Source organism: Xenopus laevis, chromosome 6S (assembly GCF_017654675.1).
Source record: "Xenopus laevis strain J_2021 chromosome 6S, Xenopus_laevis_v10.1, whole genome shotgun sequence".
Taxonomy (NCBI): domain Eukaryota; kingdom Metazoa; phylum Chordata; class Amphibia; order Anura; family Pipidae; genus Xenopus; species Xenopus laevis.
This window is the reverse complement of record NC_054382.1, coordinates 121378765-121405456: the sequence shown is the minus strand read 5'-3', so window position 1 is coordinate 121405456 and position 26692 is coordinate 121378765. Positions and strand designations below refer to the sequence as shown.

General features: G+C 35.1%; 1 protein-coding gene across 1 annotated transcript in view; it reads left to right on the top strand.

The window, feature by feature from the left end:
- LOC108719755 (CUB and sushi domain-containing protein 3-like) overlaps positions 1–26692 on the top strand; it is a 489518-nt gene that overhangs the window by 100455 nt on the left and 362371 nt on the right. The window contains exon 5 of the mRNA XM_041567998.1: positions 17059–17136. Coding sequence (XP_041423932.1) covers positions 17059–17136 — 78 coding nt within the window. The remainder of the gene's footprint in view (positions 1–17058; positions 17137–26692) is intronic.

Sequence of the window (26692 nt, the reverse complement as noted above, 5' to 3'; positions counted from 1 at the left end):
CTCTTATTTATCAGAAAATGCATATTTTTTGTTTATTTATGGGATAGATTATGAGATAAAATAAGACTGTGATCTGTAATCAGTATCATCAATCATTTCAACCAGGCAGTGGACATTTCTTTCTAAGTTAAAATATAATTGTATTAAAAGATAAAAAGTAAACTAAATTAGTTATATATACTGTATATGGAGGATCAGCACACACTGTGTAGAAGGTGAAAACAAATCTCTTTTATTTTCCAAAATTATTACATCTTAATCCGACGTTTCTCAAGGATATCGTATATATATGTCTTGAGAGAGTCCAGACTTTACCAAAACGTTGACAAATAAACTTCACTTTGCTTGATCTCATTATGAAGTCCTGGAGTGTGTCGTTCCTTGGAACACGACTATATATATATATATATATATATATATATATATATATATATATATATATTATGTACAGAAATATTTTAAGTAGAGAATGACATATAACACCACCTATTACCATATAAGTGATTGAAGTTAATGTGTTCATGTGGAACTAGTATAATCTTGAAGGTCAAAGCAAATTATTGCAGCCTTCAGTGTAAACCCTAAAAACCAAAACATTGGTGTATTTTTAGAATTAATGTAGAATTTCAATTTGGCCACCTTTCTAAAACCTATAATTCAATATCTTTCCAATGAAATTCTGAAAAGATTTCATTTTTACATTGTAAATTGCAATAGGTTGCAATAAAATCTAAAATATTGTATGATTAATTTGCCATTAGAAGGGAATACATAATATGGGTGCCTTGCACACATCGGGTGATTTACTGGCCTCACAGTGAAATGCACGGTATCTTGCGCAAGATGAGATTTTTATTATTGGACTGCATGATAGAAAGTCAGGAAAATTACAGAATTGGCCCAAGGCATACACATCTGCCATAATTTCAGAATGGCATAGGCTATATCAAGTTGGGAAGCTTTTACATCTCTTTAATGTAGCAGTGAATTAGTTGTATTTTAGTTCTCTTGCCATAGAAACAGCTTTAAATAATTCTGGTAATGGTGTCAAGCTATTACCATTAAGACATCTTATCGTTTAGCTCTTTATTAAACCCAGATATATGCCATCAGACACAATTGGCTTACTAAAATTCTGTTTCATTTCATAAGGAACAAAAGAAATATTCTGACCATTAGTTATTTTAATCATTGTTATTTAAAGCTTAAGATTCTCTCCCCTATTAATGTATAGTTTTATCTTTTAAATCATTTAAAATGATAAACAATATAACCGCTCTAAAGGTAGGAAGTTTATATAAATTTTTTGTATTTAATTGAAATAATATACACATTATTTACTTGTTTTTCTGTGCAAATTTAGTTACTGGAAAAGTTTATGACTGAATAAAAGGTTTAGGTTGCAGGACAAGTGGTTTGTACAATTCACAGAACTTTGAATGGTAGGAAGTAATTTGATATATAATTCTGTATATCATTGGTTCTGATTCTTTAGAGACCACTTTATTGAGTAATAGCAACTGAACCACACTTACTTTTAGACATGGGAGTGCCTTGAGGTTGAGGACAAGTGTTTTGTACAGTTCACAGAACTTTGAATAGAAGAAAGTAAATAGATACTTATCTAGTGTAACAGCACGTTAAACACACAAAAAAGTGGCTCCATCTCTATAATACATAGTGATGAGCACATTTATTCGCCTGGTTTTAGTATGGTTTCATTGCAAATTTTTGAGTTTCGCAGCAGGTAAAAAAAATATGTATCACATGGTCAGTTTCACACTCGGCAAAAAAAGTTGCCCATCATGTTATCCTCCCCTCTCTGTCCACATTAAGGAGTGGCATTTGAACATCCAGATATTATCTTTTGGTGGTCGGATTTACTAGTTGTCCATTGTTTGTAAGCCAGTAATATGTACAGTAAACTAGATGATACAGAGTTACTGGGAGGCACATTTATCAAGGGTCGAATTTAGAATTCATGTGTTTTTTAAAACTCCCATATATTCCCACAAATTCGAAATTTGATGAATCAAAATTTATTAATAAAATCAAATGTTATCAGTTTGGACAAATTGAATCAACCCGAAAACTCGAATCTAATTTGATTCAAATTAGAAAAACTTGATTTGAATGTAAAGAGCTTGATTCTAGTTTTTTTCTCTGAAAAAAACCTCAAATGTCAGGAAGGCTGCAAACATCATCAAATTGATCCTTTTACCTCTCCCATTAACTTATACAGTAATTGTCAAATTAAAATTCTTAAAGGGTCAGAGTGAGATAAATCTCAAAATTCAAATTAAAACCTGAATAGAGTTTGGATAATTCACAATTCAAATTTGAAAGTTTTGACCAATGTAGGGCATGTGTTTAGCAATAGACTGAGCACTAAAAATACATGTGAATTTGCCTTCCCATTGACTCAATGCAGTTCAGCAAAGTTTGTGAATTTTGACACAAAGCAAAACATGGCAGATTTGCTCAACACAGACAGCAAGACTTGAAAGTAAGGAAAAACTGTTATATTAGTAGCCACCAAGCTGAAAAAAAGTGCCACATAAACTCTAATATATATATTGCAGAGACAAAAACATTTGCCCGTAGTCTTTGTGTTTTGTGAATTTTTCCGTAGTTTCACAAATTGAAATGGGACAGATTCACGCATCACTAATAATACATCATTGGTTCTGATTATTTAGAGACTGCTTTACTGAGTAATAGAACCACCCCTTTTTTTCTAGACAGGCAGTACCCTGGTTAAACCCTGGTTTTACTCAGCTAGTCATTCAAAACATGTCACTATATATCAGGTATTGGCTAGCATAGGCACTGGTTGGTGTTATCTGGAAAGCCACAATGCATGTGTAACCCTTTCGACACCCCTTTGTCGGTGTTCCACATGTGGCGCTTACCTGATGGCATGGGACAAACCTGAGCCACTCCGCAGTGGTATGGGGAGAGACTAGGTATCTGATACTTACTAGTGCAATGCCTCCACCTAGTGGGATCCGGGAATGCACCTACGGTGGCCCCACTAGGAATACAGTAATAACACACACACAGCATTGGTTAACTTAAATAACTGTTTATCTAAAACAAATGGGCACCTAATACAGGCAGCACTCCTAACTGGTGGCAATAGGGCTTCACTAACTGACTTGCTAGCACAAACTGTCTAGTTAGCTATGGAAAATCAAAGTCCTTTATTAAACAGTCTCTATATCTTCAGCGCCTCACATGGGTACTGTCCCTTTAAACAGGATACTCACAAATCGTCTTCAGATACTTTAGAGCTCTCTTCAGGCGAATCCAGCACATTCAGTCATACAGTGCGATTACCAGCCCCTTTGGATGCTCAGATAGGAATCTCCTGCTGGTTGTTCTTCCAGTCTAGATTCCTTTCACACTCTCTGTCTTTCCAGACACAGTATGTGGCTTCCCTGTGACAGTCTGATCCAAATGAATGCTTTTGGTGCAGCCTCTCAGCTCTCTGGGCCCACCAGTAGCTCTCTGGTCTCTTTCTCTGTCCACGATGCGGCTCTGTGACTTCCTTTTCCTGCCAGCCACTCACTAGCTGCTGTTTCACTACTGCACTGAACAGCTGGTTGCTAGGTAACAGCTTACAGAACACAGACACAGGCTCTGTGCTTCTGCCCTTACAGGTATAAGAGAAAGGTGTTTGCACAAATTCCCTACATATTTTTAAATCATATAAGCACTTCAGCAGGCTTTGTTTATATTTAATATTAACAAAATGGATTGTATATAGCAAAGCATAAATCCATGGTGATGGCAAAGCAATTTTATTTTTTGCTTCAAAATGTTTATGTTTATTGGATAATAGGCTGGTGGTAAAAGAATCAGGAAAACCCTAAAACTCAAGGATTTTGCATATACAATGCCTATCCAAGTTTGTCTACAGATTTAGGCCTTAAATGCCTTAAATCATTACTAATTTATTTTTCAAATCATTATTTGTTTAAAACATATCAAAAAATAGTGTAAAATTAATATATTCAGTAAATGCAAGAATGCAGTGCTGTCCAATTATCTGCCATTTTACTAATTAAATAACTATGCGGGGGGGGGGGGGGTTGTGAATGCACACCTGAGGCCAATTTCAAAAAGTTTAAAGCCCTGTCTAAGTAATTCAAGTAAATATGCAAGTGCATGTAATTTTGAAACAGGGTTTTTTTGTTACAAAGTTATGATCATAATATTGATAAGCCACCATACCACGTCAAGGTACCACGTCAGTAATATCCTTTATTGTACAGTGTTAATTAGTAGGGATGGCGAATTTGACCCGTTTTGTTTTGCCAAAAATTTGCCACCATCGAAATGTTGCAGACGACCATTAAAGTCTATGGGCGTTGAAAAAATTTTGTTGCGCAGCTGAATATTTTTGTTGCCCATCATTTCTGCGAAACAAGGCGAAAAAATTCACCCATCCCTATTAGGCAGAAAATGATACAATTTTACCATTACTTTTTGTCACATTGTTTTCAGTAATATAATACAGCTAAATGTGTGAAATAGAGTCTTTGTAATGTGTTAACCACAGAAAAACATACAGATTTATTTTTAATGTAAGATATATGCAGTTTAAAGAAAAGAAAGAATGAAGACACTAATAATATCTTCCTATCCACTGATACTAACTGCACATTACTTTACTTTATATAGCACATTGTAAGAATAAAGTCATAATTTAGACTGCTACTTCTATAGAAATATTTTGCTAAAAAGGAATTCATTCATAACAGTTTTCCTCATTTTCCAGGCTTTTTGTTGAAATAAAATGGTTTTCTGACTGTAGCATTGTAGCATGCTATAATGGCATTTTAAACTACAATCAGCATATCTGAAAAAAATGAATGGTCTGACCGTCACAAAGCTGAATTAGATTGAACTAGAAAAGCCCTATATTTGTATTCTTGGTATCATATATTGTTTGGAATTAACAGTCTTTTAAACAAGACACTCTGGGCCTTTGAACTAGAACCCACAGGTATGGGACCTGTTATCCAGAATGCTTGGGACCTGGGGCTTTCAATGGATCTTTCCATAATTTGGATCTTCATACCTTAGGTCTACTATAAAATCATGTAAACATTAAATAAACCCAATAGGCTGGTTTTGCTTCCAATAGGATTAATTATTTCTTAGTTTGGATCAAGTACAAGGTACTGTTTTATTATTACAGTGAAAAAGGAAATAATTTTAGAAAAGTTGGATTATTTGGATAGAATAGACCCTATGGCAGACGCCCTTTCATAATTTGGAGCTTTCTGGATAGTGGAATTCTGGATAATTGATCCCATACTTGTACTATGTTGGACTGAGGAGCATTAGTAAGAAATTATTGCTTTCCAGTAGTACATGCTATATTGCAGTGTAGTTATCCCCCTCATTGGCTAGCACACAAAATTTCAATACATAGTCGAGATATTAAGAATTTATAAATAGGCAGGATCTATTTTTTATGGAAGAAACTATATAATAACAACCATGCAGCAAGAATATGAATGAATATTCAGAACCTGGTCATACAACCTTGAGTTCCAAGCAATATTTTTCTTTTAGAACAAGACTTGTAGAACTGAACACTCTAGATCAGTTTAAATTGTCATTGTTGTTCTGTTTAAATGTTGGACATTAATGGTCTAAATTAATATTAGATTCACAAAATGTAATAATTAGTGATTAGCCAATCTGCCACGTTCAGAATAGTTCAGTGTGAAAATAAAATCTGTGTAAATAGATGGACTGTGCAAAATAAAAAATGTTTCTAATATAGTTAGTTAGCCAAAAATGTAATGTATAAAGGCTGGAGTGAACAGATCTCTAATAAAACAGCCAGAATCCAACTTCCTGCTTTTCAGCTCTATAACTCTGAGTTAGTCAGCGACTTGAAGGGGGGCCACATGGTACATTTCTGTTCAGTGAGTTTGTAACTGACCCTTAGCATTCAGCTCAGATTCAAAAGCAACAGATATGACCCATGTGGCCCCCCCTCAAGTCTCTGATTGGTTACTGCCCGGTAACCAGGGTAACCAGTCAGTGTAAACCAAGTGAGCTGAAAAGCAGGAAGTAGTGTTCTGACTGACATGTTATACATCAAATCAAATCCAGCCTTTATACATTACATTTTTGGCTAACTAACTATATTAGAAACATTTTTTTATTTTGCACTGCCTATCTATTTACCCAGTTTTTATTTTTACACTGAACAATTCCTTTAAATATTTGTGAACCGATGTGTGCTAAACTTTTTTTTAAGCAAGCAACTTTTTTTCCACTCCAAATGCAATAAAGTCCATGGGTGTTTTTATTGCACCTTTTTTGTCGCAGCAACTTGTTTTTTATCTTTGCAACTTTTTGTCCAAATGCATTTAAAGTCAATGCACATTTTTTTCTCACTCCAAATGCATTAAAGTCAATGGCTGTTTTTTTTTTTTTTTTTGCCTTGGTCTTGGTAACATTTTTGTTTCAGCAATTTGTTTGGCTTCAGCAATAAAAATTAACCTCTTACCTAACCTTTGTGTACCCTGCGGCAGACATATGAATAAAATAAAATATCAAACCTTTCCTTAAATTATAGTTCATTATACTCAAATGGACCTTTAATGGAGTCCCTTAATTTGATGCTGTATGTTGCATTTATTGTGCAGAAATCTAATGAATGTAGAAAGGAACTCGTGTTACTGATCGATAATATCTTATTCTACAATTCCCAAAGGCATTAATACTGATATTTTTTGGACTTGCTCATGAGTGATATAATTAAGTTTGGTTGACATTCTGGTGTCATACATAAATTAGACACATGCTGTCTCCTTTACATATACTATTGATTTATTTCAATATTTCTCATAGATCAGTGTTACAAATATTGCTACAGTTACTAATTGATTCCCTCTCCATCTTATATAATGTTGGCAGTAGACATATTAATGACATGACATATAGAATATCTGAGTGTATTTTTTGATACCCAGCAGTCCTGTGGTGCTTTATAATGGAGACTGTATCTCTCTTTTTAAAAATCAAGTTATTATTCTCTGTGATAGACTTTGCAAATCATTGCAATGGAATAAAAGTAAAACATAGAAATAGAAATAAATAGAAACAAAAGAAATAACAACATACACTATTAAAAATTAATTCATGAAAACGATTTTTAATGTCACAAAAAAATGTTTCTAGCTAAAACATAAAACACATATTTTAAAATGAAACCCTCATATATCTATAAAATAGCATGTTTCAAAATGTATTTAGAAATGTATGTATTTCCTTTTTTATATATATATATATATATATATATATATATATATATATATATATATATATATATATATATATATATATATATATATATATATATATATATATATATATATATATATATATATGTATATGTATATATGTACAGGTATAGGATCTGTTATCCTGAAAACCCTTATCCAGAAAGCTATAAATTACAGGAAAACTGTCTCCAATAAAATCCATTTCATCCAAATAATTGAAAAATGATTACCTCTTTCTCTGTAATAATAAAACAGTACCTTGTATCTTGAAACAAAATAAGATGTAATTAATCCTTACTGGAAGAAAAAAAACCTATTGAGGTTATTTAATGTTTAAATAATATTTGAGTAGATTTAAGGTATGAAGATCCAAATTATGGAAATATCCATAAAATCCCGAGCATTCTGGATAATAGCTCCCTTACCTGTACTTGGAAGTAATTGACTGATATGGACTTATTCATTTTGCGTTTTCTATTAAATAGGCTGCAACAAGACCTAAAAAAAATGAAGCTCCTTTTATTGATTTTGATTTTGACATGACTACAGAGTGAGTTGCAGCGACCTTTAAGTTACAGTGTAACTTTGTACCATATTAGTATGCTAAATATCTTATGGATTTTGGCTCATATAGAGGGTTATTTATCAAAGGTCAAATTTCGAAGTTAGGTGATTTTTTTTTAACACTTATACATTTGAATGTACTCACAACTCGAATGGGAGGTTATTTATGAAAAAACTTGAACGTCTAATATTCGACTGAATAGGAGCTACCCGGAAATTTGAATCTAATTCGAATCAAATTTGAATCGAGTTTTCCTCCAAAAAAAACTTGAATGTCAGGAAGGGAATTAACATCTTCAAATGGTTCAACGGACCATTGACTTCTACATGAACTCGGCAGGTTTTAGGTGGTGAATAGTGAATTTCCAGGATCAAGGTGTGATAAATCTCACATTCAAATTCAAATTCGAGTAAGTGGCTTTAAATTAGATTTTGACCAAAACAAAATTTGAAAATTCAAATTTACCATTAGAACCATAATAAATCTGCCCCATAATCTTACTTTTATGGTTCAATTAAAAAATTTTATTTCTAAATTATTTGCAAAAGATTTATTTTAAAACTCACTAGATAAGTTACACAAATGTGAACATCTAAAGTAGTGTCTGGATAGTAACATTAACTGGGTTAAAGTAACTGTAGTAATAATTTGGGCATTGAAAGGTTCTGGGAAACAGACCCATTAAACTGGTTGTGCTAGTGCTATTAGAATCACATTTAAATGCCTGGGAAGATGCCAGCTAAATTCAATGCAGAGGTTTCAATAACACATAAACCCCTGACACTTGCTATCTGTTGAAACAATAGTACTGAATTTTTATTGGCTCATTGAAACTCTGCAATGAGTTTACAACATTTTCAGTAAACACTGCTGATGCTGATTTTCAGTAAACACTCTTTCTCCCTAAGACACGGGCAGTAATAATATTTAACATCATCATCTAGGACAGTCAGTTGTCATAATCATAGTGCATTGCTGATTAAAAATATACGTGAGTAAAAAAAAGTTGACCTTGCAGAGCATTACATATATCAGAGAGTGTTTTTTTAATAAGAAAACAGCAATCATTCTAATTCATTTGTTTTTTGCTGAGTAAGATAGAGCTTTGGCAAGCAGGATTTTTTGTGTCTTTTCTCTCCTTCATCTAAGCACTTTACTGAATTAGTGCTTTCACTGCATATCATTTACTAATCCGCTTAGCAGTGTCAATTTGCCTTTCATTTCTGAATTCTGTTAAGATCATCAGTTAATGCTGAAAATGGAATAACATCATCACTGCATATTTTATTTTACATTTTGCAATATCTTTTCAGTATACCCATACAATATGACAATTAAATGCTAAATATCATTGGCTTGGAGTACAGCATAGGGAGATGCTTTATAAATTACAGATGAAGCCACTTGGATTTGTGAGTTAAATGCGTCATGACTCAGGGTTAATTGAAGAAACTGGGTTATCTAAAGTCATCTTAACTCATTTAATGCATTTAACCTTTTCATTAGCATACCAAAGCACCATTGTTCACAATGGTGAATGCTTTAATTAGATGGGATGTTGTGACACAGTTTTCTGTGTTAAATGAGATAAATGGGATATCTGTGTTTAGTTATTCTGTGTCAAACAGACAAACCAAAGTGGCTGCATCTGTATTTTGAGAAAATTAGTACAAACACTAATTTACACTAATTTACAGATTTTTCTTTTTAAATGGTTGGTGTATATATACTTAGGGGGTTATTTATTAAAGTCCAATTTTTTTCTGGTCAGACAATTTTTTAGTACAAAAAACCCTCAGATTTTTAGAGATTTATGAAATCCCAATGGTGTTAACTCAGACCTGCCCAGTTCATGTAGAAGTCAATGGTAGATGTCCCATTGAAATTTTAAAGATACCCTGATCTCTGCTGGGTTTTGTTCAATACAGACTAATGACTAATACGATAATAATATTGATAACTGGGGGGGGGGGGGTCTGTGCTGATTTGGTCAGAGTGGTTTTCATAAAATAGTAATAAAACAGTTATTCTTAGAGCAACTGGTTGCAGAGAAAAATAAATAGGATACTGTTTTTTTTATGATCACAGTAGTGACCCAACCAGAAGCGTAACTAGAGGGGGTCGGGCCCTGGCGCAGGACGCGCAGCTGGACCCCGTCCCCCTCCGTACACCTGGAAACTGGCCGGGAATATGCGCCGTACAGAGGCGCGTGGACTGCGCGGGCTGCCGGGGGGCCCTGAGGGGGTGCGGGCCCTGGCCCGCTTGCACCCCCCGCTCCCCCGGTAGTTCCGCCACTGGACCCAAACCAGTTGAGAGTGAAAAAAGGTAATTGAAGAAAGCAGTGTACTGTCAAATGGCATTTTATATTATCTTGTACTATTTTGGACCTGTTAATTTTCCCTGTAAATTATCTACATAAAGGCTTATTTGTAGTTCACTGTATTTATTCTGCATATAGGTTTTAAACCTTTGTTGCATAAAGTGCTTTTCAAAAAGGACATTTCTAATAAGAAGCTTTTATAGCTTAACTAGTATGTTTTTATGACATCATGTTCTCAGGGAGAGAGGAAAGTCTAGACATAGCTGGACCTTAGTATAATGCTTTATAAATCTTTCACTAGTCATACAAGAATAAATTTACTCTTAAAGGGAAATGTATTGTGCTTCAGTAAGCACACAGTAAATAAGTAGCTTTTCATTAGACTGTTTTCATGCAATTTGTTAAAATGGGAAATTAGAGACCATTAAAATGCTTTCTAATTTTTTTTTACTGTTTTAGTATTTACTTAATTTTCTATTATAACCATAAGGAATTACTAATGCATGTAATGTAGCAAATATAGCAAATATAGGAATAGTAATTGGTGATGGGTGAATCTGTGCCACAAATCTTTACCGCAAAGTTTGCAAAATGGTAAAAAATTCAATGGGTGTCAAAATAATTTTGAGCGACAATTTTTATACGCACGAGTATTTGGTCCAAATGCGTTACAGTCAATTGCCCTTCGAATAATTTCGATGTACGTCAATTTTTATGCACGTGACAAACTTGACTCAAACCAATTTTGTTTTGATGCAGCAAATGTTTTGCTGGTGAATTGTAGCAGCAGTTTGCAGATTAATTCACTTGTGGCAAAATGCTGAAATTCACAGAGAATGTCTGGCATGATATTGTACAAGATATTGTTTGTCCATAGTCACATTTCTCAGTTACATGTACTTTTTGTTCCCATTGTTAAATATTTTGAATAATGCATAAGGATTAGTATATATGAGTTCCATAACCATATAAAGCTGAAGAGACAGAAGGCCAAGTAGTTTCATAGAGATTGTTTATCAAAATATTCTCATATTGAACACTGGGTATTTTCTTTTTTATGTTTATGTATTTTATAATACACATTTCAGTGACATGTGAAACAAATAGCATCATTAAGTAGTGATGAGTGAATTTGACCCATTTGCTTTGCTGAAACTTTGCAAAATGGCAAAAATTCGCCAAAATGCGTTGAAGTCTATAGGACATCACTAAGCACCATTTATCAGGATATATTTTACATACTATTTATAGATCTTTATTTATTTATTAATAAGGCTTATTTTTGCAAGAAAGTAATCATAAAGAGAAAACAGAAATGCCCATCACCAAAAGAGCTGGCATATTAAAAAAAATTGTGAAGTGAAAGCAAAATAAGTAAACATGAATAGAAACCAGAACAGGTCTAAAACGCCTTTGTAGAGATCCATATGGCTAGTAAAATGGCATTAAATATGTTAGTTCTTCTGCAATTTTACTTACTTGCACTGATTTCTGTCAATACACTTGGAAAGGACATCACATTGTTTATTTATAGCATAAATTGTAGTGTAGCTCTAGCATTTGCACTTTTGTTAATAAAGTAACCAGATGTAGAGAGAGGATGTTTGACACAAGTACTACAGATTTATAAATAGGGCATTACATTTTATACCAACCTTCCCACTCATTTTGTGTGCAAAATTAAATGTAAAATTAAGAACAAACATTTTTCAGCAAGACCTAGGGGCTGATTCATTAAGGGTCGAATATCGAGGGTTAATTAACCCTCGATATTCGACTAGGAATTGAAATCCTTCGACTTCGAATATCGAAGTCGAAGGATTTAGCGCAAATTCTGCGATCGTACGATCGAAGGATTATTCCTTCGATCGAACGATTAAATCCTAAGAATCGAACGATTCGAAGGATTTTAATCCAACGATCGAAGGAATATCCTTCGATCAAAAAAACTTAGGAAAGCCTATGGGGACCTTCCCCATAGGCTAACATTGACTTCGGTAGCTTTTAGCTGCCGAACTAGGGGGTCGAAGTTTTTTTTAAAGAGACAGTACTTTGACTATCGAATGGTCGAATAGTCTAACGATTTTTAGTTGGAATCCTTCGATTCGAAGTCGTAGTCATAGTCGAAGGTCGAAGTAGCCCATTCGATGGTCGAAGTAGCCCAAAAAATACTTCGAAATTCAAAGTTTTTTTACTTCGAATCATTCACTTGAATTTAGTGAATCGGCCCCTTAAAGTGTTTTCTAGTTTATGCTGGCCATGCAAGTTCCAATTAAATCATATGGTTTCAATATGTGTACTGGCAGCACTATGCAGGCCAATATCTACGTACCAGGAAAAGGTTTGTAAATTATATCTGCCTATGCACCATGTTGTGGAGACTCAGATCCTCTTCTCTTCATGCAGTTTCAATAGTTTGTGTTATCAGCTAGGATAACAAAAATAGTTAGTTGATAGAAAGAAAAGGAAAAACATTGTATAACCATTCTAATGATATAAGTCTGTTCTGTCTGTATGTTATTTGGATAGATATCAAGCAAGATTTGTAAGTTGTATGGCCACCTTGACTACATTTGATAGTTTAAGTCTGCTTTTCCATACAAGGTTTGACATCTTAGATGAACTTTATTAATAAGTATTAAAAAATACTCTCAAGCTTATTTTTCCTTTTACTCAGACACATGCTATGCAACATTTTTATAGTCAGGGTTGTGTTTACATACTATCAGTATTATACTACTAAGGGCAGATTTATCAAGGGTCGAATTTCAAGGGTTAAAAAACCCTCGAATTTGACCCTCGAAGTAAAATCCTTTGAATTTGAATATCGAATTCGAAGGATTTTAGCACAAAAGCTTCAATCGAACGATCGAATAAAAATTGTTCGATTGAACGATTCAAATGATTTTAAGCGATCGATCGAAGGATATTTATTCACTCCCAAAACAATTTTGAAAAGTGCTGGGGAAGGTCCCCATAGGCTAACATTGAACTTCGGTAGGTTTAAAGTGGCGAAATATGAAGTCGAAGTTTTTTTTTAAGAGACAGTACTTTGATTATTGAAAGGTCGTTTAGTCGAATAATTTTTACTTCAAATCATTCGAATCATTCAATTCGATCGAATTTGATTGAATTTGACCAATTCAATGGTCGAAGTACCCAAAAAACTTCGAAATTGAATATTTTTTCATTCAAATAATTCACTTGAGCTTAGTAAATCTGACCCCTGGTGTTATTTAAAATAGCAATTTTAGAACTTTTCCTTTTACCACCATTAAAGTCTGTGGATCTCACCTCATCAAAATTGCTTGCTAAATAACATACTACCATTGAAGTCATATCTTATCCCTTGGGTTACTGAGCCCCAAGTGACACATTTAAACCCTTGGAGCAATAATTGGGTGATTGAGTACTGAACCAAATGAACAATCTTTATAATTATGTTTTTATACTGATACTGATGGCAACACATATGCCATGTAATAATAATAATTGTAAAAGTATGTCCCACTTCCTTCTTTTTGTTTTTAATATTAAGTTAAATGTAATAGGTCTGTGATTCACAGGATCATTGGGATTGGTTGCTTGTGCAATGCAAAAATATGCCTTGTGCTAGCAGAATTTTTTAGGCAACACACTAATGTTGGAGAAAAAAGCATCCAGACCATATCAGGTTAAAAGTCTTGGGCAACATTGTTTTGTTCCACATTTTGTCACTTTTTGTGTGACCACTTGTATGAATAACTTACCACCTTCATTGTACTTCCTTTATTTACTTTCCTTGACATAATTATAGTGGGGGGAATGAACAACAAAATATGTTTTTCTATAAAGGCTCCTTACTTTTAGATGGTTTGGCTTCTTCAGGGGAATTCTTATAATAAAGTCTTTCACTGCAGTGTTTTTTTTGTAAAGGGGGTGATATCCTGTGCACAAATTGTTTAATCAATTGGAATTTCAGCCAATACTTTTTTATGTTTTTGAAACTTCTATGATGACCTTTATTCTTAAAAATGTGGCATATGCATATATATAACAAAACAGAATGGCTTTCATTTCTTTTGTTTTGCAAAATATTCTTACTGTATGTAAACAAATTTTAATTTCTTTAAGGCTTAGCAGAATTAATTTGGCACTGTAAATGTCTTCATTTTCAGCTGAGTGGACCACATTATCTTGTCATACATGGGTGCATATGAAATAGTTTCTCTTTGTTCCAAGGTTTTAAATAGTTTTTTACATTTCTTCTGCATGGATTAATAAATAAGTAGCCTGATTGCCATTTGGCAAAATACCAGCATTCTTCTAATTTTAGTTAGGTCTTTTTTTACATATTACATCTGCTAAGTGTGCACTGTATTGTCTTGCAGGAATTGCATATTTTTGCACTTGAACTTTTTGTCTGTTGTCTGGTACATCTATGTGGTGTTGTGTAGCACCATGGTCCTAGAGGAACGTTGTTTTGTTTCACTGCATACTGTACAAACGTATATGGATGAAATGACAATAAACTCACTCTTGACACTCTCTTGACTTTTGAATGTGCTTGTTGATTTTTTAGTAATTTCTGAGCCAGAAATACTCACTGCTCAGTCTTGTGGAATGCTAATTTATATAATAGATGTATGTTTTTTATTTTATAATATTATTCTATTTATACTATTGTTACAGTAGGTTTTTAAATATAATTTAAACTGGTGGTAAAGAAAGTGAAAAAATATTTATGTACACTAATGAGACAGATCTACCCATGGTCAATGGTCTTAACCCTAAGCAAAGGAGCAGTCCCATAGAGTTTCAGGTCAGCTTAAACCTATTACTGTATATAGACTAAATCAGATCTTTATCCAGTCTGTTTATATCTTTGGATGAACAGCTACAATTACACCAAGGGGGTTATATATCAAAGGTCGAATTTCAAAGTTATGTGAAGTCCCTGGTGGACTAGTGGGCAGCGGGGTCTACCACCACTCCTTCGGCATGGACGCCTGCTGCGCAGCTCCTCCTTCCTTCCTGGTGCCGGTTTCCTCTAAGGCGCGCTGCGCACACTCGTTTCTTAAAGGCGCAGTGACACTGGCGTGTGACGTCAGCGCACAATGGCGCCAAATTCAAACGGTTAAAAGGGGAATTCAGTATTCAGCTTATTGCCCGTTGTTAGGTTCAATTAGCTTGTTCCTGGGTGTTTATTGCTGGTGATTTCCTGTTTTATCTACTGTGTTTGACCCTTGCCTGCCTACTTACTACTCTGACCTCTCCAATCCTGACCTTGCCTGTCTGAAACTACGTTGATCTCTCCAATCCTGAAACCTTTGCCTGTACTCCAACTATTCTGCGATCTGTATCCTGGTTCTGGCCTGTCTGACTATTCTAACTGCTTGTGCTGGCCCAGCCTGCCTGTTTCTGGTGGTGTTCTTCCTTCAGTGTCCTGGTGAGACGATCGTGCCCCTTTGCTAGTCCAGAACCGTTAGCTTTGCTCCTCTCTCTGTTAAGACCTGGCGGCATCCAATTAGCCAAGGGCTCCTCCCGAGGTGAAAGGCGGCGGTTAAAGGCAGAAGTGAGAGCCAAGACCAGGGAGCTTAGCTTGGGTTCTGGATATAGGGTGCCAAACGTGACAGAGTATATATAAATCTGAATGAAAAGATGTGGCTAATCAAGTATGTGAGATGTCCATTTTTAACATCCAGCTACATTTATAATTCATGTTTTTTTAAAATGTCAATTTTTTTTAAACAACTTCTTCATAAATATGCAAGCAGCTGGGGAAAAATTGTGAAAAACTTGAGACCAAAGGGTTTTTTTGTGATTGAGTTCCAGAAAAAAAAACCTCTGTGCGATTTCCTTTATAATTTTATACTTTTATTTAGTTCAAAACACATGAGAATATATTTTATTTTTAACATTACTTATAATAACCTTTTAAATTTAATTGTTTGCTTGCATTTCAAGTTGATGCTTTACAGGATTTTCTTCAGTGTATGTGGCTATTGGTATTTTTTTGTTTTATTCTTGTGTAAGTGGCCAGTTAACAATGTTCTTTTGCTTGTACAGTAGCATTATAAGAAGTATCATGATTAGCATGCTTTTTACACAGCTCTAATGACTACATTTCGCATTTACATTCTATTAACCAATCATGAAACAGGTTATATTACCATTAGATTTGAAGATATGGAATATTTTTGTTGGCTCTAAACTTTACAAATATTAAATACTCCATCACCATGTTAATTGTTTTCACGTTTCCATATTCTGCTTTTAACTTATATTTATTAAATAGTTTTCAATGCATTATCTAAAAGATGTGCAATTTAAACAGAACAGCATTTTATTTTTTTTCTGTTTTTGTGTGCATTTTATAATCTATATGTGAAATTGCTGAATGGTGCAAGTTTAAGGAAAATGTATGTGTGCCTTTCTTTATTTCTTTAAATCTGTAAAACTGTAATGGCTTTAAGAATGTACAGACATCTAAAAAATATTAATTTTCACTTTGTAAGATAGCCTACTATGTACAAAACAAGTATGACTGTATTATACACATCAACAAAATCCTCTTTTAAAAGAGGTCAGCCATTCATAAATCAGTATACCTTGTTACAGTTAAACTGGCTTGACAAGCACATATCCCATATACTGTAATAGTTAAACTGGAACTGTCAAATGAATCTCACTGGTAAAGGAAAACAACTTCTGCCATCCTAACAAATGCCTCTTCTTTTAGACATGTTACCATTGACAGTCCCAATGTATTGGGAACTGTGCTTCTAAGTCTGTTTTACTGGTGTTGTTTCATATTGACTAAATCAAAACTGTTCATTTGCATTTACCTTATACATGTTTTTGTTTGTTTCTCTAACTAGTGAAAAAGTCCATAGATTTTAAATCTAGAGGATTTAAATTGTTTCCAGGGAAAGACATCAGCAGCAAGTTTTCTATCTGTGAGTCGAATAATTTTTGTTATCTTTTGTTGGCTTCTATTTTTTCTACATTTGCTCGTGTTCAAGGGTGATTATCCTTGACATATCAGCTGCCTTAATACAAATATAAATTTTGCACAATAAAAATGTTTACATTTTATATAATACATTTTCATATCCTGACCTTACATAGTTACATAGTTAGTTACATAGTTAAATTGGGTTGAAAAAAGACAAAGTCAATCAAGTTCAACTCCAAATGAAAACCCAGCATCCATACACACACCCCTCCATACTTTCACATAAATTCTATATACCCATACCTATACTGACTATAGAGTTTAGTATCACAATAGCCTTTGATATTATGTCTATCCAAAAAATCATCCAAGCCATTTTTATAGACATTAAAGTGGACCCGTCACCAGGACATAAAAATCTGTATAATAAAAGTCCTTTTCAAATTAAATACGAAATCCAATTTCTTTTTTTTATTAAAGCATTCATAGCTGTTGTAAACTCATTTAAAAATCTCAGCTGTCAATCAAATATTGCCTGCCCCTCTTCTATGCCTAGGCATAGAGGCGGGGGCAAGCAATTACTTTAACTTTCCATTAGGCACTTCCTAGGTGTCACTGCTCTCCCTACATTCCCCCAGTTCTCTTAACCATTTAATTGTGTAGCCAGGGCATGGGGATGGACATCAGGTCCCACATTCTGGTGCACAAACAAGATTCTGAGATGATACAAGACTTGCCTTAATAACAGTGTCCACAAAATGTCTCCTGCCTGCTTGCTATAATTAGGAGTTCCCAGACTGATGGAAACAAGATTCAAATAATTTATACAGTGTAATTTAAGTTCATTTTTCTTGACTAACATGATAAAATAGGATTTGAAATAATATTTTTTGGTGACGAGTCCCCTTTCACTGAATCAGCCATCACAACATCACCGGGCAGTGCATTCCACAACCTCACTGTCCTGACTGTGAAGAACCCCCTACGTTGCTTCAAATTAAATTTATTTTCTTCTAGTCTAAAGGGGAGGCCTCTGGTACAGTGATCAACTTTATGGGTAAAGTCCTCTAATGTACTTGTGAGGTGTAATTATGTCCCCTCACAAGCACCTTTTTTCCAGAGAAAACAACCCCAACCTTGACAGTCTACCCTCATAATTTAAGTCTTCCATCCCTCTAACCAATTTAGTTGCACTTAGTCTCTGCACTCTCTCCAGCTCATTTATATCCCTCTTAAGGACTGGAGTCCAAAACTGCACTGCATACTCCAGATGAGGCCTCACCAGGGACCTATAAAGAGGCATAATTATGTTTTCATCCCTTGAGTTAATGCCCTTTTTTATGCAAGACAGAACTTTATTTGCTTTATTAGCCACAGAATGACACTGCCCAGAATTAGACAACTAGTTATCTACAAAAATCCCAAGATCCTTCTCATTTAAGGAAACTCCTAACACACTGCCATTTAGTATATAACTTGCATTTATATTATTTTTGTCAAAGTGCAAAAAGACCTACTAAACTGCATGTTTAATCATTTGCAAAGGGAAACTTCACAATTCTGACACTCTATAAAAATGTATACTGATGGCCCACAAATACTCAAGCTAACTTTAGTCCTTTAAAAACAAATCTAAAGGACATTTGAAAAACCAAATGCAAAAAGGTAAACATAATGAAACAGGTTGAAACTGTACTCTGTACTGTCATCGAGATAATGGCCACTAAACTGGTATTGCCGTCCGTTATAATGATATAAAAGATGCCACCTAAATAGCTACCAAGTAACCAGAATTATGCATTCTACATGATTTTTATTTTTCGAGAACTTTGTCATTTAGCTGTAACAGTTGCTCAAATACTGGTGGCATTCTTTATTCACAAGATGGCATGGATAATATATAACACTCACATACAGTATTTACGTGTTCTGATAACCGACATTGGTACATATATGTCTTTAGAGTCAGTTTGAACACCAATATTTTACAGTACCTTACTGAATGAGATAAGTGTGATTAGATAAATGTTTTTGAATAGGAGATGAAATAACTTACACCCACAAAGGGAGCACTAAAGAGGGACTCTAAACCATAGGGCTTTTTTAAATTCCTTTCATTAAAGGACATCACCCTTAAAATAAATATATTAATTTAAAAATAATGTACATTTACATGCACTGGTCAAAATATTATGTTTGCTTTAGAAACATAACTACAGTATAATAAAAAATTAGCTCATGTGTAGCCAAGAGGATGAGCATTCAACTTGGGCTATAGTTTACATTTACATAGAAGATAACAGATAAGCTCCGAAGACTACAATGGTTTTATTTAGTTACACATGAAGACAAATGCAATCCATGGCTTACTATAAAGCTATAGAATTAAAACATCTCTCTTATAAATCAGAGCAACAGAACTCTCCACTTATTTGTGCATGGGAGATATATCTACCATGATATCTGTTAATATTAAGGGCTGATTTTCTAACATTTAAATTACATTTTTATCTATGTCTGAATATTTTTATCAGGACAAAATATATTTTAACATTTTTTTCATTCACAAAAAGCTTACCTTCATTAAAATGGTGAAAACCATCATACTTTATTACATTTTACATATCTACATGTAGAAGGCCATGTATCAGAAATGTATGCGGGGAAAAATACATTTTAATTTTTCCTACATAAAAAGATTTTTCCTAATAGCAGGACAAATATTTTTTTCACTAGCATTAATATTACCCCATGCAATTTGTAAAACAATATTATACCAAAGTTTATGATGATTATTTTAAGGTACCTCATGCTATTTCATGCTATTTAAATGGAGAAATCCATTATATCAAATAACACCCTCTGTGAAACGTGTCGCACCAGCCAAACATTACAGGACAGACCTCATAAAGAAACCTCATGACCCCAATTTCACCAACAAGCTTTAGAAGAATATTTGTAGATTTTTTTCTAATCGGTACATGTACCATATTTAGTTGATATTTCTGAAATCCTTATGTGTTAGCATTTTGAATATTTTTATACTGCACTGTTATTGCATTCTCCCATTGATAATGAATGTTGTTTGTAAATATTTTTCCCACTTTGATGGTTAAGGATTTTATATCTTTTACTGATATTGTTGGCTTTCCTGCGGAATTTATGGCACACAGACTTAAAGTTGGCTATTGTATTCCAGCTCCTCTGTTTGATGGAGCTCATAAGATGTCCAATTTGCAAGAATTGATGAAACTGAGTATTGAGAAGATTATATTTGAGATGAAGGAATGCATGTTTTCTATATCATAAAGATTTGAAAGAAATGCAGTATAGTCTGGCCAGTTCTTAAGATTAATAAATGGAGAAATATAAAGTATATAATAATGTTGAGAATTCTTAGGTAATGAACAAAACAATTAATTGGCAGATCAACATAATGATTTATTGTATCTAATATATCTGTAAGGCAAGTCAATAAGCATTTTATTAGGTTTGGGAGCCACAAAGGGATTGTAGTTAATGGGATCTAATGCTGCCTGTTGAATTTTTAATCATTTTTTTTATCTGTTACAGGTGCAGTTGAGATATTTGTTCTAGTGTGCTGGCAAAGTGGTAGTACATACTGTCTCTTTTATGAGATCTAAGTAATATAATATTTGGTACTACCGATTTTTCCACTACCATGTGAATCTTATTAGAAAGGCCTGCCTGTATGGATCACAATAGGTATACAAAATTTTTTGAAGTCTGAGCATCCTAATAGTATATATTCTAAGTCACCAGGAGTTAGGTGTGTAATCCAAGCTTTGGTTTCTTGGATCAATGTGGCCAAGTTAGGAAGGAGTTTTGCTTGAAAAAGCTTTGCAGGAGAATTAGTTAGGTTAATACTAATATGCTAGAAAACATTTGTTAAACAACACTTCCTAATGTCATGCAAGACATTATTTGGCATGTATTTAAAGGGATACTGTCAGGGCAAAAACATTTTTTTCAAAATTAATCAGTTAATAGTGCTGCTCTGGCAAAATTCTGCACTGAAATCCATTTCTCTAAAGAGCAAACAGATTTTTTATATATTCAATTTTGAAATCTGACATGGGGCTAGACATATTGTCAAATTCCCAGCTGCCCCAAGTCATGTGACTTGTGCTATGATAAACTTCAATAACTCTTTACTGCTGTACTGCAAGTTGGAGTGATATCACTCCCTCCCTTTCCCCCCCCAGCAGCCAAACAAAAGAATAATGGGAAGGTAACCAGATAGCAGCTCCCTAACACAAGATAACAACTGCCTGGTAGATCTAAGAACAACACTTAATAGTAAAAACCCATGTCCCACTGAGACACATTCAGTTACATTGAGAAGGAAAAACAGCAGCCTGCCAGAAAGCATTTCTCTCCTAAAGTGCAGGCACAAGTCACATGACCAGGGGCAGCTGAGTAATTGACAAAATGTCTAGCCCCATGACAGATTTCAAAATTGAATATAAAAAAAATCTGTTTGCTCTTTTGAGGAATGGATTTCAGTGCAGAAGTCTACTGGAGTAGCACTATTAACTGATGCGTTTTGAAAAAAACATGTTTTCTGATGACAGGATCCCTTTAACTTGTATTTCAAATCTAGGAGAGTGCAGATGGTTTTTGACCTAAAAAATGAGCACCTGCCTGTGTAACATGAATATGACCATTTTTCATAGTTAGAATTGTCAGATTTCATAGGAATGAGTCATGATTTCAGCTTTCTAGTAGGGGATCTTGAAGAACAGATTCTGCCAGAGGTTGACATATTCCACTGTAAGGGAGATAAGTTGGGCCTTAAAGTCAAGGTTCAATTGCAAGTACAGATGAAGCCACTTGGATTTGTGTGTTAAATGAATCATGACTCGAGATAAACTGAAGAAACTGTGTTATCTTAATTTATTTAATGCATTTAAACTTTTCTTTAGCATACCAAAGCACCATTGTTAACAAATGGTGAACTCTTTAATTAGATGGGATGCAATTTTCTGTGTTAAATGGGATAAGTGGGTTATCTGGGTTTAGTTATTCTGGGTCAAACACACAAACCAAAGTGGCTTCATGTGTATCTAAAGCGTTTCTCCATAGCTTAGGGGCAGATTCACTAAGGGTCGAATTTCGAAGTTAAAAATACTTCGAAATTCGACCCTCAAATTGAAATCCTTCGACTTCGAATATCGAAGTCGAAGGATTTAGCGCTAATCCTGCGATCGATCGATCGAAGGATTTTTCGTTCGATCGAACGATTAAATCCTTCGAATCAAACGATTCGAACGATTTTAATCCAACGATCGAAGGAAAATCCTTCGATCAAAAAAAGGTTAGCAAGCCTATGGGGACCTTCCCCATAGGCTAACATTGACTTCGGTAGGTTTTATCTGCCGAAGTAGGGGGTCGAAGTTTTTTTTAAAGGGAAAGTACTTCGACTATCGAATGGTCGAATAGTCGAACGATTTTTCGTTCGAATCGTTCGATTTCGTTCGAATTCGAACGAATTTAACCAATTCGATGGTCGAAGTACCCAAAAAATACTTCGAAATTCGAATTTTTTTCATTCGAATCCTTCACTCGAAGTTAGTGAATCTGCCCCTTAATGTAGCAAACTTGGAAACAGTGCCCCAATATTGTAAAAGCAGCAGTCACGGCTTGATATTGGGTCTTAATAGCCAAAGGACATGCATTATAGTCTGCTATTTTTATATAGTAGTAGATTGTTATACCATGTTAACCATAGATCAAGAACCAGAAAATATAGAGTAGGTGATACCCTTTATTGGCTAACTGAATAAATAACAAAAAATGCGAGCTTGTGGGATAACTTAGGTCCCTGCTTCAGGCTTCATTGAGAGGTGCGCTGCTACTGGGAGATACATTTTCTCACAATTGATGTTGGATCTATGGGGGGTCATCTGCTGATATAATGTTTGTCCAGTTTCACCAACATATAGCCCTGTAGTTGGGTATACCACATTGGATGACTTGCAGGAGAATAATCCTTTTGTTATGTGTTCCTGGTTGCCATGTGGTATAGTTGCCCAGACTGTAATGTACATGTGGCTGTAGATTTTTTACCTTGCTTGCAGGCAGGCTTTTGTGCCACTTTTTGCTGGGGCATTTATGGCACTTTTCACAATTCATACTTTAAGGTTTGGTGGTTGTCTGTTTGCACATAGGGGAGGTTGTGGGAATATATTTCACAGCCCATCATCCATCATGTTATGGTTTGGAGTTCTTTCATGATTTTGCATAGGGGAGACCAGGTCATTCTTTGTAGTTTGTTTGTACTGGAGAAGTTGACCCCTGAGTATGGTGATAGCACTTTGATTTGGTTATCTGTTGTTCTGGGGTTGTATCCCTGTTTGATGAAGTCACTCCTAAGTTCTCTTAGGTGCTCATCTTTTTCAATAGGATCTGAGCAAATGCATGTATATCGTATTGGCTGGCTGTATATGATTGAACTCTTTATATGTATGGGGTGGAAACTGTCATTCCTGAGGTATATGCATCTGGTTGTTGTTTTTTTGTAAACCAAGGTGACAAGGTTCCTAGCTTTTACTTTAATAGTGGTGTCCAGTAAATAAATGTTTGTTTTTGAGTGACTTCATTTGAGCTTTATGGTGGGCTGGATAGTGTTGTAGCTATTTTAGAAGGAAATAGGTCCTATTCACTTGCAGTCTAGATTAACAAGATGTTGTCAATGTAGCGAAGGTAAACCATTACCAATTATAGTACATGATGACAAAAATTCCTCCTCTAATATGGCCATACATAGATTTGCATATTGTGATGCAAAGAGACAACCCATGGCATAGCCCATTTGTGGTAAGTACTGTAGATCTCCTGACCAAATAAAAAGGCATTATGCGTCAGGGTGAAGTGTATTATTTGTAGTATTGGTTCAACAGGTAAGCTCTGTTGTTGTAAGTACAACTGACAGGCCTGGATTCCATCAGAAAGTGAGATGTTGGTATAGAGAGCCTCAAAGTCCATTTTCCCTAAGATGGTTCCATTGGGTATAAGACCTAGCAATACAAGTTTGTTGAGGAGGTCTGTGGTGTGTTGTGAGTCAGTGTTTTCAGGGTTACCCTCTTTATGGTTTTTGGAAAGCATGTAAAAGCAGCCCACTTTGTGATCCTCAGGAATTAGAGTGTTGATATGGCTCCTGATATCGGAAGATAGGTTGTTTAATATATTATTTAATTACCTCTTGTAGAGATCGGTGGGATCTTTTGCAACTTTCAGTAGTGCATATTGTTAGGCAACTGTCTGTGAGCCTCTTGTAAGTAATCCACTGTATCTATGATGATGGTGGCTTCCCCTCTTGTGTGCTGGTTATATAGTTATTTTCTTTTAGTGAACAGATGGTTTATTGTTCTTGTTTAGAGAGGTTGGGAGGCTCTTGCTGCCATATAGATACAATTTCTGTTGTCACCCTGTGACAAAAGCAGTCTATGTGGGAGGAGCCGGTGCAGAAGGAAGAAGAAGCACACGGCAGATGTCCCTGCTGTAGGCGCGGCAGGCATCCTCGCTGGCCACTAGACCACCAGGGTAACCTATCATTACAATTTCTTCCCGGGTTTGGTGTCCATGTAAATATTTTAGTCAGATTATTTCAGTGGTTTAATGTAGGGTTTTATGTGGCACCTTCCTCTTAGTCACAGAAGAATTCTTCAGTCTGAGTTGTGAAAATAATTCATCCATGTCACAGTGTTAATGGAGAGATTAACAACATATAGTTGGTTTGTTTACCTTTGTTTAGCTTCTGATCCAGTTAGGTGTCCATTGTGTTGTTAAAGTCTGTGTAGCTTTATCTTTTTGTTCATGTTGAGAAGTTTATGGAGCTTTTTGTGGTAAAGTTGCAGTGTTGTTGTGTGAATTACTCCCTAGGTATGTGATCAGTCTTTGGATCTTCTGTTGTATGTTTGTAATGTGGGAAGAGGATAGCGGCACACAAGGCATTACAGTTGCAGGGTGCACCCTGCTTGTTTATTGTGCGGAAATGCAACATTTTGGGGACATGCCCCTTTCTCATGCTTGACATAGGGGCGTGTCCCTGAAACATTGCATTTCCGCACAATAAACGAGCAGGGTGCACCCTGCAACTGTAATGCCTTGTGTGCCGCTATCCTCTTCCAAGATCGATTGTGAGGTTGCCAGATCCTCTAATATTGTGCACTGGGCTGATCTCTACAAGGGTGTGCAATTGTTCTATTTGCTTATGTTTGTAATATGACCATGAGAGGGACCCAGTCATTCTTTGTAGTCCAAAGAGCTATTGCCATACCCAAGGATAAACTCCTCCAGTACAAACAAACTACAAAGAATGACCGGGTCCCCCTTGTGGTCATATACAATCCCCATGTATGGGCTGCAAAATATATTCCCATAACCTCCCCTACTTCAATACAGATAACCAGCAAAAAAACGAATTGTATGAATGCCATAAAAGTGGCACAAAAGCCTGCCTGCAAGCAAGGTGTAAAACCTGCACCCTCATTCACACTATAGGCTGGGTACCTATACCATATCACCAGCAGGAACACATAACAAAAGGATCATTCTCCTGCAAGTCATCCATGTAGTCTACCTTATTCTGTGTGTGAAATGCCCAACTACAGGGTTATATGTTGATGAAGCTTGACAAACACTGCATCAGATGGATATACCCCCATAGATTCAACATCAATTGTGGAAAATGGATCTCCCAGAAGCAGCACACTTCTGCAGTAAATAACCACACTATTGATGATCTTTAAGTCACTGTACTAATGGGCAACTTTAAAACACAACAAGATCTAAAGGAATAGGAATATAAATTCATACATAAATTCAATACCCTACAGTACGGCCTCAACAGGGACAGCACTTTTATGGCCAGATGTGAATATGGCTAATAATACCCTGATATCACTAGGAGGCTGTAAGATCTGCACCCATTGGACATACACAAAAGACTTACACTTGACCCAGGACTTTCATTTTTTTTTTACAACTGAGTGTTAATTACTTTAACCTCTACAGAGAGCCCTAGCTGAGGGACCTTGATCAATATCTGTATGAGAAAGATTTCACACATATTTGCCTGATTGATAACATTTTTTTATACAGTGCTAGTGTGATAAATGTTACGATCCTTTAGTTTCTGTGTTTACCATGCCTAAAGCAGGGACCTAAGTTCCAGAAAACTCACATTTATTTGTTATCTATTTAGTTAGCCAATATAAGGTATCACCTACTCTATATTTTTAACTTCCTATAGGGCAGTTTTTTAATGCCTCCCATGAGTCTGACCATTTCAGTATGTCCAGCACTGATTTCCCAGGGGAGTTTTTGTGATTATGCCCAGACCTAAATACAATTTCAGCCCGGGAAACTGATAGTGGCTAAAATGTTGAAGCTTAGTCAAGGTTGCATTTAAAAAAAGAGGGCCCCTGGTAATACAGGAATACTGGTACACACATCTGAGGGAATTATAGCTCCCAGGTTTCCTTAACATCCTTCAGCTATTTGTGGGAAAAAGTGGGTTAAACAGCAGCTGG